This window comes from Zychaea mexicana (genome assembly GCF_025766255.1).
Source record: "Zychaea mexicana strain RSA 1403 chromosome Unknown BDB00scaffold_2, whole genome shotgun sequence".
Lineage (NCBI taxonomy): Eukaryota > Fungi > Mucoromycota > Mucoromycetes > Mucorales > Lichtheimiaceae > Zychaea > Zychaea mexicana.
Genome location: NW_026516665.1, coordinates 676151 through 694307, shown reverse-complemented (window position 1 = coordinate 694307; position 18157 = coordinate 676151). Strand labels below are relative to the sequence as shown.

The following is an 18157-nucleotide window of genomic DNA, read 5'->3' as shown; positions in this document are numbered from 1 at the left end:
TTCGTGCAGAGGAAAAGCAAGAAGCAAACGCGGGTGCTATACGTTCTAAAAAACGTCACAGCAGCGCAAATTCGCTATATCGTCAGCTAATCTCTGCTGATAGTGCTGCTGATTTTGGAAGAGAAATGGAGGGAGGTTGTCAAATACTACAGTAATAAGTTGTCTGTCGTTGTTGTCTTGGGTGCCGTTTCCGTAGCAACGCATAAATGATTCACAAATGTTGAGCAGCTCCGCGGGTACTTGAACTATCGCTGGTGAACTCGGCATACATAGTACTGCAAATAGGAGGGATATGTAGGCGAGATAGTAGGGAATGTGCGACAGATCCGCTTTGGCCAAGTCGACGCTATAGCAAAATACGGCATCTACAGCAAAGGCAAAATGGCCATTACCGAAGAGGCCAAATAGAGACACGCGAGACATAGACAGAATAAGCAAAATTCTAAACACATAGAACGACATTGCGCGTCGTGTCGTCGGCTTCATGAAGGACCTTTCGCACCGACACAGCGTAATAGTTTGAGTAGTTTTCGGTCTAATACTACTAGGGAATATGCTTCCTCTGGGCGATGCATGTTATACTATGTTCGTGACCTAAGAGTATACTCTGGTCTCAATGGCTTTTATTTCAAAGTAGTTTGAGTTCTACCGTGATCTTTTAGCTCTTCTCACATGCAAAACATGATACATCCTCTTCAGACAACATTGATTACATACTGTAGTAGACTGTAGCGTACCAGCTCTCATAGCATATAAGCATCATATAGCAAGGGGTAATCTCGAGCCGCAGGGTTAATCGTCACTGTCCCAAAAGTAACCTTTGTTTGAAACAATTAGAAGCATTCAGGAGGCTCTATTTTGCGCTTTTTTTTAACAGATCAAAGTCGATAGTATGAAAACAGCATAAGGCAGTTCAGAATGTTGGCAAATGCGTACATGCTTTAAAGCTCAATATCAAACGGAGAAAATAAAACGGCATGCAAAAGGTAAATTGTAGACTAAGCTAAAAGTATATAGCAGATGTTAGCGTAGTATATTCAGTAGTAGAGTGGGGTGATGGTGATGGAAGGAGCTGTACAGATTGGTATCTGCTATTTTCAGAAAGCAATACCACGAGAGCAACTGTTAGCAAGAATGGTTTTTTGTAACACACCGATCCATAGATTAACATCATGCATGGGGTCACACACACAATATCTTTCAAAATTTTGACAAATTGATTATGAATATGATAGAGGGGTCATTATCTTCATCAGTAATGTGACCACCAACCAAATTTCTTGGATCGACATACTTTGGTGGATTGCTTAAATTTATTTTGATTAGATGTCTCGTTTTTACAAACCGTAGAAACTCCAGGTCTGCAAAAATCGGGTGATAAGTTTTTAGAATTTGATAACTGAGATATACACGCAGGTGTTTGATCAATCAAATGCCAAGAAAAAATATATGATACGCATATGATACGGTCAATATGTCAGAGCACATATTATGCACATTCACCCTTGGTTGTTTATTCTACTACCTGTTGGTTGTAGATAGCATACATACAACCACATCTTAGGGTGTTTTTTATGGGCACGCAATGTGTTTGTTTTATACATGCGTACGTGCGCTCACAGTTACACCTAAAATTCTTCATACTGCTCCGTGTAAATGCAGCATAGTGAATGAAGAATGTCTTAATAGTATGTATAACCAAGCTGGGTGTTTTTGCTTGAATGCCAAGAAAAATATATAAGACACGTTACTGTTGTTGATGCGATGCGATGACATGCATGAATATCCGACCAGCATCCCCAACCCCCCCATCCTTTTTTCTCTCTTTCTTTAATCATCAGCTAATCGAGGTGGCTATTTTAATTAGTGAATAACACCGTCATCAGTTATCTTCTTATTATTGAGTGCTACATCATGTATATACCCTGTCTCTTTATAGAACGTTAAAAAGTTTTGATTTCAGTTTGAAGAGGCCATGCGGAACATTCGACATTTGCATCGAAAAAAAAAAACTCGCGTGTTCATTTATAGTTCGGTTATGCAATATTTGTGAAACAAAATGCGAGTTGATAGTTATCATTAGTAGGATGTACATTGCAGACATTTGTTGTATGTGGTGTGTACAACAAGCAAAGTGGCATAGCTCCGAAGACGATGACGGTGATGCTGCGATAGAATTCGTTGTTATTGAACGATGTTTCCATGATGGAAGACAAAGAAGAGCAGGATGAGGAATGAAGAGAGGAGAGAGACGCCAAAAAGTAAAAAGAGAGTAAGCTGCAAGAATCCAGGTGACCTGTTTATTGCAGGTCTACCAAAAAAGAAATGGGGACTATGTGTGTGTGTGTGTGTGTGTGTGTTTTTACTCCCTCAACTCCCTCCTTTCCCTCGTTCGTACATGTAACCCCGTTTCTTGGCAAAAAGGACCCTTCTTGTGCTTCTATAATGTAAACAACAACCGCTGCACCATTGCTAAATCGCGTGCTAGTTGCTTCTGCTTGTGTTGTGTGTCTTCAAACGAATTCAGAAACAGGATGCGGTTCTCTGAGTACCGCTGCCACAATTTGATGCGCTCTTCTTGACGCACTGTCGCTATCGACTCCGTATCCTTTTTCTTGGTAGCGGTGGCACTGACGGTGGCATGGAATAGCATGCAGCAGAAGCAAAGTCTTGCCAAGGATCGGATCGAAGTGGATTCCGATGCCGGACGCGTCTCAAACATGGCCCTATCGAGTAGTGAGGCAAAGGCATGCGCCCATGCAGAATCGCATAACCGACAGCATTCATCCCACGTGATATCCTATATTTGTTGGTTGCTGGTGTTGTTAGCTCCTTATTGTCAACTTGGTAATAGAGTAGGAGGAGGAGGAAGGAGGGGGGGGGGAGAAGCGCAAAAGAAAATTACCTGATTATGGTGAAATTGGGGAAATGTCTGCATAAGTGAGATTGTGAGCAAAGTGATCTGCGCCATGAATCTATTTGGAAAAGGCCGATCAGCACCAACATGAATCCTTTCCCCAAAAATCTCTCGTTCTCCACCCAATCCCCCTTAAACGCGCCTTTTTCTTCTAATTTTACCCTAACAAGAAAAAAAAAAAATTACGTTTTTCGCTCCATGCCTCAAACCACACCCCCCCCCTTACTTTCTTCATGCTCTCTTATTCTCCCATATAGGGTTTTGACCGTATCAAATTTGTGTTGTTTAATCTCAGTGTTTACCTTGGTGGTGGTGCCGATCCCAATATTTGGAAGCATTCGTTCATGAGATTCATGTTGAATGGTATATTGCAGTTATCTTGGCTTAGTTCTTTTAGTAATGTCTCATCCAGGCACAATGCTTTCAACTATGACATGACAAACAAAAACGAAGGAGTTGTGAGTATGAGATGACTGTAGTTGATGAATGACTGAATGGAATGAACGGTATGAGCTTTTTTCTTCTTTCCAATTTTCTATGTTTCTATGTAGAAGAGCAAATATTGCTCGTGCAGGACTTGGGAAAGTAGGGGGTTTGGAAGGATATTACGAGGAGGAAACGGCTATACGTGGGATACCCAAGGATACTATTTCTTCTATACACACACACGCATACACACACACAGAAAAAACCAGGGATAATCAATATACCTTGGGATCTGCAAAGAACTGTTTTGTCATGCCGTCGATCTCAGAGTTTAGCAGCGTGAGTAAGGGTGCAGGGCAGCCACGAATAATAGCCCGTGTAAATGTCTCCGAGAGCTAAATATCCACGAACGATGGAAAGGGTTAGGTTTAGAAGATGCTCAACACGTATGCTGCTATTACTGCTGTGAATATTGCCATAGCAACTAAGTCTATACTAGGCGTTACCTGGAAACATTCCCGTCCCTCCCATGTCTTCATTTGTGCTAAATATCTTAGAAGCGGAGCCATTTCGGCTGGTTGTAAGCCGCCATAAAGTGCTAGTCTATAAACAACAGCATCAGCACATTAGAGACAAGCTATGTTAAAGTTAGGAGGAAATTGGGAGACTTCTCTCTGAGGGGTGGTTGAAAACTAGAGGAAGAGGTGGTTTGGAGTGCTTCAGTCAGGCAACTATGTATTCTTACCGCATCTGAATGGATACACTTTTGGCCACAGTGCTGGGTGGAATGCTTTCAACGAATTGTTGTCCATGGACGATGCATAGCGAAGGACGGGTGGCCTGATTTTCCAGTATCTGTTCGCATTGCTGCAGGCTATCATGATAACATGAAACGGCAATTTATGGCATCCATTCCACAGCAACCCCACGCCCCCCAAATAATTTGTGTTAGATATTAGTAGTAGTAATAGCAGAAGAAGCAGTATGTCCTCCTCAATAAGTGACTTACCAGCTTTGGTATTGCATATGCAAGGATGCCTCGATCTCCAGAAGCCAGGCACATGACGGCATCCGCAGATCATCCAAAAGGTCGTACAAGAGACGATGGGTTTGTAGGTCCCGGTACGCCTCAGTCTCACGAAGCTTTTTTAGTGGTGGTATTACAGGTTAATTCCTTGTTTGTTTATGTCAATTTACGTACACATCACACGGGCATATTACCTGAAAGCATTGATGGAATATCTGTTGACGGAGTGCAACAAACGATGAACAAGAATCTGCAAGCACGGTAAGGCGAAATTGCTCTTGCTCTTGCTGCTGCTGCCCAATGAAACAGAGAGCCCAATTTAATAGCGACGCATTCGGCTGTAATTGCCGACAAAGGAAGTCGAGAACAATTAACCGGATCGAATACACTAAAAGGCATACAAGAGTGTTTAAGCGGGGCTCGTTGCCTTTTTCCTTTTAGCCTGATACGGAACACAAAACAGAGCATACTACACATACGGTGAGGCTTGTGTTCAGCTTCGAGCTTAATGGCTTGTTGACACAATGAGTTAATTGCGGCTGGATCGTCGAGATCGCGTTGAATCAGGGATGGAAGGAGTTGATTGACATGATGCTGACAATGTGTATACAAAGTCGGTTTTGTGTTTTAGTAAATAGAAAGGGCAAGGAGACAGGTTGGTTTAGGATTGGGGGTGGGGGAGGTGGAGGAGCGTTTCCCCCCCATCCCACCCCACGCACCATTAAAAGTAAAAGAGGCTCTTACCTGGTATATTTCGTCAGGGTATGGAGCGTTGGTTGTTGTTGTGGTGGTGGTCGCAGTCGCGTCACGGCTGTCGCTTTGGCCATAGAGCAGTGTTTGGAGCTGGGCAACTACGAAAGAGCAACCAAAACAAAAAAAAAAACATGCGATGGCAGTTAGCGGAGAGAAGCGCACTTAAGGGGAGCCCTGCCAAGCCTTTGGGTGTATAAACACAGTACTCGTATGCATCGGTGTGGGTGTGGGTGTGTGCAAAGAGAAAAAGGAGTGTGCGTGTGTGTTATAGAGTGGAGTTATGATGATTATTGTGTTTTTTTTGGGGGGGGGGAGAGCGAGGCAGAGAGTGGGTGGAGAGCGTGACTCTACAAAAGCTATTAGGAAATGGCAATCGGAAGAAGTTCAAGAAAGTTCTTTTTTTTTATAAATGTCCAAGTTTAGGCAAAATAAAGCACTCCCAAGCTATTTTTTTTTTCCTTTTTCTCCACCTCTTCTTCCTCTTCTTCTTCTTCTTCCTCCTCGCCTTCGCCTGCCACGCACTTTACACACACTCAGACACTATCGCCAGCATCGCCAACACCAACCATGGGTCGCCAATCAATTGAATTCTTTCTCCATCCGCCGTCTCCTCCGCGTCCAGAAGAGCCTTGCGTCGTCCTTCCGCCCATAAGCTCTCTTCTGCGAGACGCCCCACTGTCACCTCCTCCACCGTCCGCTCCGTCTACAAAAGAAGCACCACATTATCATCACCACCCGCCTCCGCAGATCAACGAGCCATCTTTCCCGCCAGTCGCCTCAGTAGACCTTGTCGAACCGCTGCCAGCACTGACACTTTCCATCCCGTCCACCTCATCCGCCTACTCCTCACCGGCCACCTCGCCCTATCCTTTGGACACACCACAATCCTCTCCGATCTCCTCACCGCATCCAGGCCTGCTACTGCCACCACCATGCAGCACTCGACGTAGCCGCTCGCTATCCAATGCATCCAATGCATCCACCTCATCTTCCGTATCCGCTGCATCCACCTTTTCTCTGCCCGCGTCAGCATGTTCTTCGCGCCGTCTTTCTGATCCACCTCTATATTCTCTAATCGATCATCATCAACATCAACACCAGCTGCAACAGCAACAGCAACAACAAGAAGAGCACCACTTTTACAACCACCACCAAAATCAAGAACCCCAAGGACATCATCACCATCGTCACGACGCCCCCTCAACTTCTTGGCAAAGACCGAAATCAGCATCCCCGTCCCTCCCAGCCGCCAGCTGTCCTCCTCCTTTTGTCGCCAAACGGAAACGTGGCCGTCCGCCAAATGCTTCTCGCCAGGTCTCACAGCGTGATTGTTGGACGTTTGTCACGCCAACAGTGTGGGAGGTCAAACAACATCAACAGCAGCATATGACAGATAAAGACAACAGCAGTGACAGTGACAGCAATAGTTTTTGTAACCATGCAGCAGCAGCAGCAGCAGCATCTCCGTCATCGATATCCAGCGCGAACACCAGCGACAGCAATATGACAGTCCTCTTATGGCCCGAAGAGCCTCGACGGAATAAAGGCTTAAACACGTTTACCAGCACTCGAATGGACAGCACACTCAGCATCCCAAAGAAAAAACGAGGTCGTAAACCCAAAGTACAACTGGCAGGGAATTCCTGTTTCGTTTGGCGCGACTTGACAGCTCGCCGTGGTGCCAATCGCAAACACAGAGCAAATACCTCCTCAACAACTTCTGCTGCTGCTAGCACTACACCAGCAATGGGGGATGAAGATCGATTAGCTCATCGTGTTGAGAGTATTAAACTGAATCCAGCAACGCCAACGTCACCTAGTTAAGCTTCTATATTCATTCTCTCCGTTCTCCTCCTACTTGACTTTCTGAACCCGTTACCTGAGATATATCTTCCATACCATATATAGTTTGTACTTTTCTTTTCTACTTCTTTTTTCTTGTTATCTCTCTCTCTCTCTCTCTCTCTCTCTCTCTCTCTCTCTTCCTCTCTCTACTATCCGCGCAACCAACCCACTTTTGTACTAAATATGACCCCGTCTTTCTTTACCATTGTTATGCGAGAGTTAAAATATGTATACTTGCTTTTTGTATCTAATATTAATATGATGCTATGGAAAAAAATTGCTACTTGATTGGACATATAGCTATGAATCAAACTTATTATTAGTCTCGCTATATCTTTATCTGTCATGTGCATTATGGTGTTTGGTTGGGATGTCGATCGTTAAACTATCAATCACTCTATAATTATATATAGATACTGTAGCATCTCATTTAGCTTAAACAATTGCCTTTGCAGTATCGCATCAACCTCCAGAAATAGCCTAGTGGTAGCATTAACAACACAAGGAAAGCGGTTCGCTAAATACGTATTGGTGTTACCCTCAAGGATACGCTATATACGTTCCTTTTATACCATACTTTCAACCAATATACAATGCGATCATGGATGTTCTTCGGCCAATTATAGACAAGCAGATGGTTACTATTGATGGAGAGATACTCAAGGGAGACCACACATTCAAGTTTTTGAAGAAAGTTGCAAAAATGGGTGACGCACCGACTTTAGGCGCTCTTTATACAAGTAATGAGTATGAGGAGATACGAATGTAATTGCTAGTCCCCACAAAAGTCATTATCGCATTTACAGACGCCTTTTCAAACATACGCCATGCACTGGTATAAACCACCGCAGCTATTTTTTACTGACACCGACCGGGGAGACAAGGCGTTCCTACCTGATAATATCAACTCATTGAAGTTCGGTCCCAAGATTAGCAGTTTGACTTTAACTGAATCTACCCGCGACAATCACATATTACACCTGCCAACTTTCATTACCAAGCACTACATGCGCATTGAAACCGAAGCTGAAGAAAAAATTACGAACACCATCTTGTGTGAAATTGATCCCCAAACGAGTGTAATTGGTTTGGATTGCGGCTGGAACTTCAGTCGACATGCTTCCCCTGGCAAATGGCAATTCAACAATTAGTAAACAAGGTCTTGCCTCTGTTCTGTTACACTGTCGTTACAGCTTCACGCTAACAAAATAACTTGTGGTTTAGAGCTACGTCTTTATCCTGCCAATTCAACAGTATAATAATATTCCTCCTTCTATCGAAACTCTTCTAAAGTCGTCCAAGGTCCTAAAAGCTGGCCGTAATGTTAGTGGTGACTTAAGAAAAATTAAAGCGCGACTACGGACTAGACTATCATGAAGGCACGGGGTTGGAGCTCGGCAAGTTCTCTCGTAGACGAGGCTTCATTGAAAATGGAAATGTAGGACTATCTACAATTGCTGAAGAAGTACTTGGGGGTAGGAAGAAAAAAATGATAGAGACAGCAACTGGGAATTACAAGATCTTTCCGAGAATCAAGTGTATTATGCAGCGCTGGACGCGTGGGCGTCGTTGGCGATATATACAAAGCTTGTGTGTTTTCGTACACTGGGTAAAGCCGTACTAAATCCTCCTCCGCATGGTGGGTGCGTTGCTATTTATTCCCGTCTTCAATGTTCATTTCCAATTGCATATGGCGAGATATTACACAATAAGCAGCAGGTACTTTACGACTTACGTATTGTTTTTTGGAAGAAGAATATGATTCATTAACAACATGTGCTTCTCTTTATATATTACTAGATAACATTCGACGACAACATGGCATATATATCGATCAATCACGTTTGTGTTCCTGGCGCAATTCTTGACTCGCAAACTCAAAAAACTCTTATGGACTTTGGAGACCTCCCTTTTGCTGTGACAGTACCTATATCCATGCTACGATTCAAAAAAAAGTCGTTATGTCTATGGAGAGAACAACCACCGCATCAAGGCAATAACCCATCACAAGCCAACATACCTGACGATACGCACGATACACATCAGATAACCGACAGTATACCAGACGATAGTGATCAGGAGTCAGCATCTTCTTGTTCGACGTCAACATCACACGAAATCAATGACAACTCCAATGAACAAAGCACATCGAATATACCATGTTCCGACTCTTCGAACTTCAATTTCACAAATATTTATGTGCAGGATACCTAGGAGCAACTTGTATATTCGAGAATCCTAAAAGACATCTATCATTTCGTGGCACTAATCAAGATACCCAAGCGCATGTTCTCGCAAAAGAACTCTCCCGGCAACTACGCAACGCTATCTTTGTTGTGCACCAAGAAGATCGGCAAAAAGTGGAGCAATATCTAGCGACCAAAAACATTACATGGGAATACATGCTGAACACGGATCCATCTTGAGTTATGCGAAGAGTGAAACATATCGTCCCACCACCACACGAACTCGGTCCTAAAGTCCAAAATCTAGTTGCTGAATACAGTAACCTAATTTGCACCAGAACTGGAAGGATACTGTTTAAATAGGTCGCCCACCGTCAAGCCCAAAACATGCTCAGGGCGATATATGAGGCCAAGTTTCTTATCATCCCGATACGCCGCTGTACTATAAAATTAAATACGACAAAAAAGCACACCTTCCCCTTTATCGGTGTGCCCGTGGAACTAATTCTCTAGAGGGTGGAGTCCATCAAAACATTATTCGTGCTATTGGTTCTAACGGTGCCGGACCACATTTGGCTGATTGCTTTCTTGCTGAGTATCGACTTCGTCATAACTTGAAGGTAAAAGGTGATATCCACTGAATTCAATTAGTTTTGATATTGAGATACCTTATATATCAGGTCGGCACTATGAATCGATATTTACGTCAGTACAAGGGACATTATGATCCATGTTTGATTGAAGCATTGGTTTACTTACGGATGAAGCTTGGGATTTTTGGCACTGGTGGTGCTATTGAGGAGCAAGCGGATGCCCATGACCAAGGCTTGGAGCTGAAAGAGTGCAGCAAGACATTTGGTATTGCAGAATTTGCACCTGACGTTGCTCGCACACTTGGGATAGACATGTCTTCAGCAGAAGAACGAAACAACGAAGAGCATCGCGACCAAATGAATACGCTCAAACCTCGGCCATACTCTCTCAACATTAGTATCAACATCTTCTTGCCGCCTGGTTCTACGGCCAATCCTTTGAATAAGCGCTACATCTTTCTTGCTTAAAACAAGGAACAAAGTATGCTGTTACCCCTGTCCACACGAAGCAGGAATTCGAAAAGTTTCAAGAAATCATTTATGGAGCAGCTCAAAGAACTGTCGGTGCATCAGACTGGACCACATTGGCAAAGCTTTGGAACGCATCCACATCCAAGCCGGTAGATGGAGTAACAGTATTTTACAAGACACCAGATCATCTAAAAATGCTTTACAAGCGATGGAATGAGAGACGATTGACACGCGCTAGCAAAGCAATCAGCGATGGCATTTGTGAAACGATGAACGCAGAATTGATGTCACCAAGCAGGGGATATTCGGCATTACCTGCTAGCACACTGTCACCACCTCCATTTGCCCTCCAATCCATAGTACAAAGAGACCTGTCGAACTCGTTACCATCATCAACAGCAGTAGCTGACCCGTCATCAGTAACAACAACTATCTCATCATCAATACCAAACTCTCTCAGTGCATCACCATTAGGTTTTAGTCGCAATAGTCCTAGAAGAATTGCTTTGGCGCCATCACCAGTGTCTACACCATCACAACCACTGTTTACAATTAATGTAGTAATCCCCAAGAAACGAGCGCGCCGTAAAATTAAGTATTACAGGGATGCCAAAGACTAAGCTACACACCTTTGGAATCAAATACATATCATGTTATATTTATATCTTGTTATCTACACCACTATATACTTTTGCCGTCATCGATACCACTCAACAATAAACGTTTTTCATTTCATGCTGCTCCCAATAGCTTATCAAACTTCAATGGCTTTTTTATAAAAAAAACAACACTTCTTCCCTAGGAATATTACTAGGGCCTCTTTGTCGGTTATGTCTCTCAACACCACTGCCAGCTCCTCCACGTATCAGGTTTCGCAATTGGCTATGCATAAATCTATGAATGAAACGCACCGTGAAGCACTCGAAGAACGCCCAGCTAACACTAAGAAAACTTATGTCAATAAGCAAGCGGGAAACCGTAAATGGTGCGATAGAATGCTGCCACATTTGTCTGCAGAAATTCTTTATATTGTTCATGGCGACAAGCTTCATTTGTTTCTCATGAAGAGGTATGTACGATAATTGTGAATTATGCAACTTCAAATTTATAGTTTTGCTGTACTGCTTCTTAGCTTAATACAATCTCAATTAACAGGTCATGAACCTTGATTCTCGTCGCAAGGGCAAAGGATCGAACCAGCTCAAGAAAATCAAGGCTTCCACTATCATGAGCTACGTTGCCGCCATCGTCGATTTATATCAGCAACAAGTTCGTTCGTTTGCCAATAGTCATCCTCATCCACGTAGTGCTGTCAAGGAACTTATCGACCTCGTCCAAGAGTGCTTAGGAATGGCAGCCTTGAAAAAAGCAGGGGTCCACTGTATAAATATTGATCATTCTTCTTAATTGAACCAGTGTATCTATAGATAATAGCTAAGAAAATGAATTTTCAATAAGTCAGCGTGTCGAATATTGGCAAGTTTAGTCATGGTATATAAAGCTTCATGCTTGAATTCAACTGAATATAACTCTATATTGAAACTTATATCATATATACATCAATTACATCTAGGTTAATTTCCAATATAGATTAATGATTGTTTTTGTCATTGTTATATCAATCCTACAGAGAAAGAAAGAAGGAAACAACTGAGCTTACTATGTATGAGAATTAATTCTTATTATTTAAATATAAGAGATAATCATTGATTATCCTTGTATTATTAATCAAGAGTATTTCCTTTAGTAGGGAAGAATATAAAAAATATAAATAATCAAAGATAAAAAAAATTAATTAATTATTATATAATTTTTTAATTCATTGAAAGAAATATGTTTGATGTAATTAAACATGCTTCTAATGTTATGTATCCTAGGAAGAATAATCCTTTTTTAAAGATAAATCCTTTTATTGTTAAATTATAAAAAATTATAGATTAATTTTTAAAGTTAAATTGACACATCTTTAAAATGTCTTATCTTTGATATATAGTAATAAATAAATAAATATAAAAAAAAATTATATGTAATGATATAACTTTTTATAGAAAAAATAATAAAATTATCAAAATATTTATATTTTGTAATAATTTATTAATTTTTGATTATTATCTTTTTTAAAGTTATACTATAATAATGAGATATCATTTAATGTTATTTTTTAAGAAAGATAAATCTTTTATTATGGAACAAAAGTTATAACTTTTATTGAATGATCCCCCCAGAGTAGTAATGAGGATATTAACTTATACAAGTAAGTTGCTCCCTTCCTCCAGTGCATAAGGTGTTTATACCTTACACAGAGACTCTTTGTGGTTCTTTCTCTAGAGCAAGGTTCTCGAAACTCCATGAAAAATCTTTGATTTTTGTCTTGGCAGTTTTAAAATGTATATCTTATCATAGATAATTTTTAAATTATAAAACTTTTATTATATATCTTTAATGATTTATCCTTCTAGGCAAGGAATACTTGGATGCAGCCTTCCAGTGACATAATGTTTTAGAAACGAACTTCAAAAATCAGTACACCCTTGATCATGAGATATAGAGATGTAAGATGTGGACTAATAGTGGTCCACACCTACATATAGGGCTAGTTATTAAGGATTAATACCCGATCTGAAACCTAACTGTCATCAATGTTGTACCCAAAACAATAGTATCTTTTCCAAATGTTGCCAAGCAAAGCAAATCCCAGCAAAGAGCATTGTTATTTTGTATTGGCTCTGCTGCTTTTGCTTCACCATATCCAAGAGTTTTATCATAATTTGCTTATGTAAAAACCGATATTATTGCATCCAGTCGACTGTGGGACGAAATACTGCGACCTTCAGGCGTTATCTTATTTACCCAACGCAATATAAAGTCTTTTTTGGGATCACCCAGTAAACCTGTCAACAATAGATCATAGTAACTGTTCCAAATTTCAGTTTCGCTTATGCTTGATACATTTACTATTGAATAACCATATTAATAGATGGTAATGACTATCTGGTACATAATAAGAATAGTATGGTGCATACTGACTTGAATCATTAATATATTTGAAATACCGACCCAAAAAAAGAAAGTGTATCAGAGTTGTCCAAAGTGAATTTTTTGAGATTCTGACCAGCAAGATGTGTTTAATAGCATATTATAAGCATTTCTTACTCGTTACTTTATGAAAAAAGGTGTTTTAGAGAGCTCTGATAGCCATCAAAGTTTTGTCGGAATATGAAAATTTACTATGTAGACCCAAGAATTCGACAAGGTGGGAGGGGTAGATCAGTGAGGTGATGTAGGCTATTACAGCCTGTGTAACATTGTATTTGTCATGGTTACACAAACATGTTATCCTCATCATCATACTGCTTTTTCACAAGGGTTGTGTTTCCTTCATTGATACTCGCTCATTGTGGTGAAACTACACTACTTTGAGTTTGATCCAAATAACTCAACCCACTCCACCATCTTCTTCGTAACCATTAAAATGCAGTAGAGAGAACACCTCACACATGGATGAATCAAATATTACATAATTAGCACCATATTGATAATCTCTCAAACATGGATCACAATCGAGAATGACTCAGGACCAACTATTGTCAATACTTCGTTGCAATATAATATCGATAATCTCTTAAACATGAATCAGAATCGAGAATCATAACTCAGGACCAACCATTGTCAGTACTTAGTTTCAATCTACATTATCTGAGTTGAGTGAAGTGTACCTGTCAAAGAGCGGATACTAATTCCAGCACAAACAAAAGTGAGACTTCACCAAACAAGGAACGCACTGATCGAGGCAAAGATTACTCTTTACAATCGGAAGACAATGTCTATTATCATGGCCGACAAACTCAACCTTCCCATCCTTCTTCATCTTTGAAACATCCGAAACCCGGCATGTCCGCGATCCATTTATCAGTTCATCCGAACGGAAGTTTTGATAGCATCTCCAACAGTATATAAAGGGTTGTGAATTCATTTAGTGAAATTATCTCATATTTGACTCTCACTGTATTTCATATTGTCTTTTAATAATTATCCTTCTCTTATTATCTATCACAACCCGCGTTTATCACACCCATGCCCCCTCCAAACAAGCGACAAAGACGCGCCAAAGAGCAGCGGAACAATACCACTTACAAGCATTTTGGATCCATTTCACCGTTACTTGAGGATCGCACTGTGCAAATCCCGATTGTTGAAGATCAGGAACTTGACGATTTCGAGATACTTGCATCAATCGACGATGAACCTGATTCGACTGCTTCTATACCTGATTTTGGTATACGATCGAGTAATGAAGTGTGCTCACGTGGCCCATACTGGGGAAATGGAAGAACGACAAAGTACTACCGGCAGCAAATAGCAGCAAAGAAGGCAAATGGGTCTTACCGTATTACCGATTTCATGCGTAGCACTGCTGAAACAACCGACACAGAAGCGTCGCAAGAGACGACAAGTGCCAATGAAGAATGGATAGAGTCGCTGCTCGACTACAAGCCGATGATGACTATGGAAGAAGCATGCGAACGGCTGGAACCTCTCGTTGTTCCCCGAATGAACATTAAGAAAGAGGCGGAAAGGGGCTTGAATGACTTTAAGCTGAGAAAATACATTGCGGTCCATGCGTATTTCCGCGAACGCGTTGGAGGCAAAGGAGCAATAGCAGCATCTGAAATAGCAGCTAGGATTGCATGGATATGTCCATCCAAGTATTATCGACCCATGGTAATTCGATGTTTTTATGCCAAACAGTATCTCGAGACTGGCCGCATTTCACCACATCAGCAAGGCAAACACGTCAAGCGATTATCACTTCTAAGTGATGAAGACGTGGCTGAAGCAGCACAGCATTGGCTGAAAGAAACAAAACCACAGCATAGAGACTTGCCAGAATTGTTGAAGTTTCTGAACGAGATTGTCATTCCGACACTCCTTGGACTTCCAGGACAAATATCAGCTTCTGTCCTAAGCAATTACCTTCATGAATGGGGCTACAAGTATCGTACGAACAAAAAGGACGTTTACGTCAACGGTCACGAGCGCGAAGATGTGGTGAAATATCGTCAAACCTGGGCAGCACAGATGATTGAATATAAGCAATTCATGGAAACGTATCCTGAAGGGCAAGAGCATGTCATCCAAGAACCTCGGCTACCGGAAGGACAAAGGAAGATTGTCATGGTAACCCATGACGAATCAACCTTCTACTCAAACGATGGCAAAACTGATCTTTGGCTCCATGAAGGTGAAAATCCAATCAGAAAGAAGTCTCCAGGAGGATCAATCATGGTTAGCGAGTTCCAGTGCCCATGTCATGGAACCATGAGGATCAAAGGTTGGAAATCACGGAAGTTCTTTTTCGCAGGTGTGAACCGTGATGGCTACTGGACCTCAAAAGATATGCTGGAGCAGCTAAAAGAAGATGCCATTCCTCTCTTTGAGCGACTCCACCCTGACTGCCAGGCTTTGTTTGTATTCGACCAGTCCAGCAACCACAATGCCTACGGAGCAAGTGCAAAATTAGCAAGCAAATTTACCTTGAAGGACAAAGTGCTAAAGGGGATCGAAGAAAGAGTTATCTTACCTGGCAAGTACACCGATTTTAACGGCGAACAGAAGATACAGAACTTCTATATTTTGCAAAAAGAAGTAGTCAAGACAAAACGTGGTCCAAAAGAGGTCCGAACCTGGATTCAAAAAGGACTTAGGACTATACTGGAAGAGCGTGGTCTTGGTCGTTGGAGTGAATTCGAGGCAAAGAAACAACATTGGATAACCAATTGCAAAGCTCCTCCAGATGAGTACAATGACTGCTGCCCCTTCCATATGCTTCAAGCTCAACCTGACTTCGTTGCCCAAAAAACGATGTTGCACGAAGCTGTACTCAAGGCAGGCCATCTCTTTGCATTGTATCCGAAGTACCATTGTGAAACCAACTGGATCGAAAGATACTGGGGCGCGTCGAAACGTATTACAAGAAAAGAGTGTAATTACTCTTATTCTTCCTTAAAAAATAATCTCGATGGCTATCTTGATCGCACGTCTCCTCCTGATGATCCTCCTTTGGCAATACGTCGATACTACAACCGTTGCTGGCGTTATATCCAAGCATACAAGGATATGAAAGACGATCGTGAAGCTGCCAAGATCGTAGAGAAATTTACTTCTAGAAGTTACAAATCCCACCGCAGAATTGGAGCAAGTGATTAGTTTTTATTTTTACCTCTGTTATTTCTGACTTTTATAAATAAATGAGTATAGCTATCGATCATGTAATTTCCTGACTAGTGCAAACATAGAGTATGATATATGAAGAAACATATCGGGTGTTTCGGGTGCAAATTTAGCCGCGGTGTTTCAAAAATTCTCAATTTTCGATAGCTCACGGTTTAAGTCAGTATGCACCATATGTATTAGATATTATATTAGTAGATGAAGATAACAATAGCATTTATATATAATAATGGTACTATTAAATAATATTTTTAATAAATAAAAGATTTAACAATTTGAAAATAATTATTAAATTATATAAATATGATAAATAATATAAATAAATTATTTTTATTAGTCTGAAATTATGATTTTTAAATAAATGTAAGGTTATCCTATTGGTTTATTTAGCAACTTTGACAACCTTAAGAATTATTAAAGTATGAAAATGAGTGATACTGGCTTGAGCCACATTGATACGTCTCTATGAGCATTCGTCATATAATTACTTACAACAATGCTAAGCCCACAATTACTCTTGAGATGGAATACGGTTGTTGACATGCGAGTGAAAGCAGCTGTGACATCACCACCAACTGGGATTATTGTTTTTCAGGTAAGGGATGCTTCAGAGTTGCAACTGTCTTACTGATTTGTAAATGAATATCATCTGGGAACTCTATACTATGATCCAAAGCTTTTGCTAATATTTATGAATGAAGTTTTTCCAATGTAGCTGCACTATAAGTAGCTGATAGTGCTTCTCCATATTGACTAGGCTTGAGAAGTAGGATGTGGGATAATGCTGTAATTTTATAAAATTGAGTGTTGACCTCCAAACCGCTTCTACTACAACTAGCTGCTTGCAATTCTTGCTGATTATATTTGTGAAATCTTGCTGTCACATAACGCCATCAATCATGAATGATTCTTCTGGCACTGAGCAAAGGTCAAAATCAAATGGGAGCCACAACATAGCTTTGTGTATAGGATTGAAAAACCCGTTGTAGGCTTCTGGTTCTCCAAGTAGTTGAGCATATTGTAGTTGTTGTGTCATACCTGGTGATTGATATGGCTCCTTTGGTAATATGCTAGGAGAGATAAACATTGACTTATTGAATATAGAAAAATTATAAGATTTTAGAATTTTATAATATTTATATATATAAGTAAAATAAATATATATGAGATTAAAATCAAAATATTAAATATTTTTAATTTTCTTAGTATTGAAATAGATTAAAAATAAGTTTATTTTATAGTAATATTAAGAAAAACAAATTGTTTTCTTGTTTATAGAAATAGAAATATATAAAAATATATAACATTTATCTTTTCTTCTATTTAATACTTCAAAAGAGGTTCAAATAAACCTGATAAATTAATATCATTAATTTTAGAAATTAAAGATAAAGAATATAAATAGATAGAAGAAAAAGAATGGTTTTTCTTTTATATTATAATTTATATATTATAAGTAATTTTAAAATAGTGAAATGACATAAAAGTAAAATGTTTATTGTCATTGATTATTATTGATAATTATTTTATAAAAAGAAAATTCTTTTTTTTTCTTTTCTGTCTAGTATAATACTTCGGGAGGATTATGAAAATATATATTTAGATATATTGATATATTCAAATAATGAGTAAAAATGATTAACCAACATAGATTTGGTTCAAGAAACGAAGAATGAAAGAAATTCTGGGGAATATAGAACAAAATCAC

General features: G+C 40.1%; 2 protein-coding genes across 2 annotated transcripts; one reads left to right on the top strand and one right to left on the bottom strand.

Annotated features, from left to right (window-relative positions):
- Positions 1-2264: 2264 nt before the first annotated feature.
- BDB00DRAFT_796315 (uncharacterized protein) lies at positions 2265-5662 on the bottom strand. The gene is made up of 11 exons (XM_053121457.1): positions 5330-5662; positions 5115-5221; positions 4850-4964; positions 4565-4758; positions 4353-4486; positions 4089-4217; positions 3850-3946; positions 3628-3738; positions 3220-3344; positions 2906-2975; positions 2265-2800 (listed from the first exon to the last, which is right to left on the bottom strand). Exons 1-11 carry the CDS (start codon positions 5337-5339, stop codon positions 2441-2443), a joined length of 1452 nt encoding a protein of 483 aa, XP_052985583.1. The 5' UTR covers positions 5340-5662; the 3' UTR covers positions 2265-2440.
- On the top strand, positions 5385-7032 carry BDB00DRAFT_229060 (uncharacterized protein). The gene has a single exon (XM_053116556.1). The coding sequence runs from the start codon at positions 5691-5693 to the stop codon at positions 6945-6947; it is 1257 nt and encodes a 418-aa protein (XP_052985582.1). The 5' UTR covers positions 5385-5690; the 3' UTR covers positions 6948-7032.
- Positions 7033-18157: the final 11125 nt, after the last annotated feature.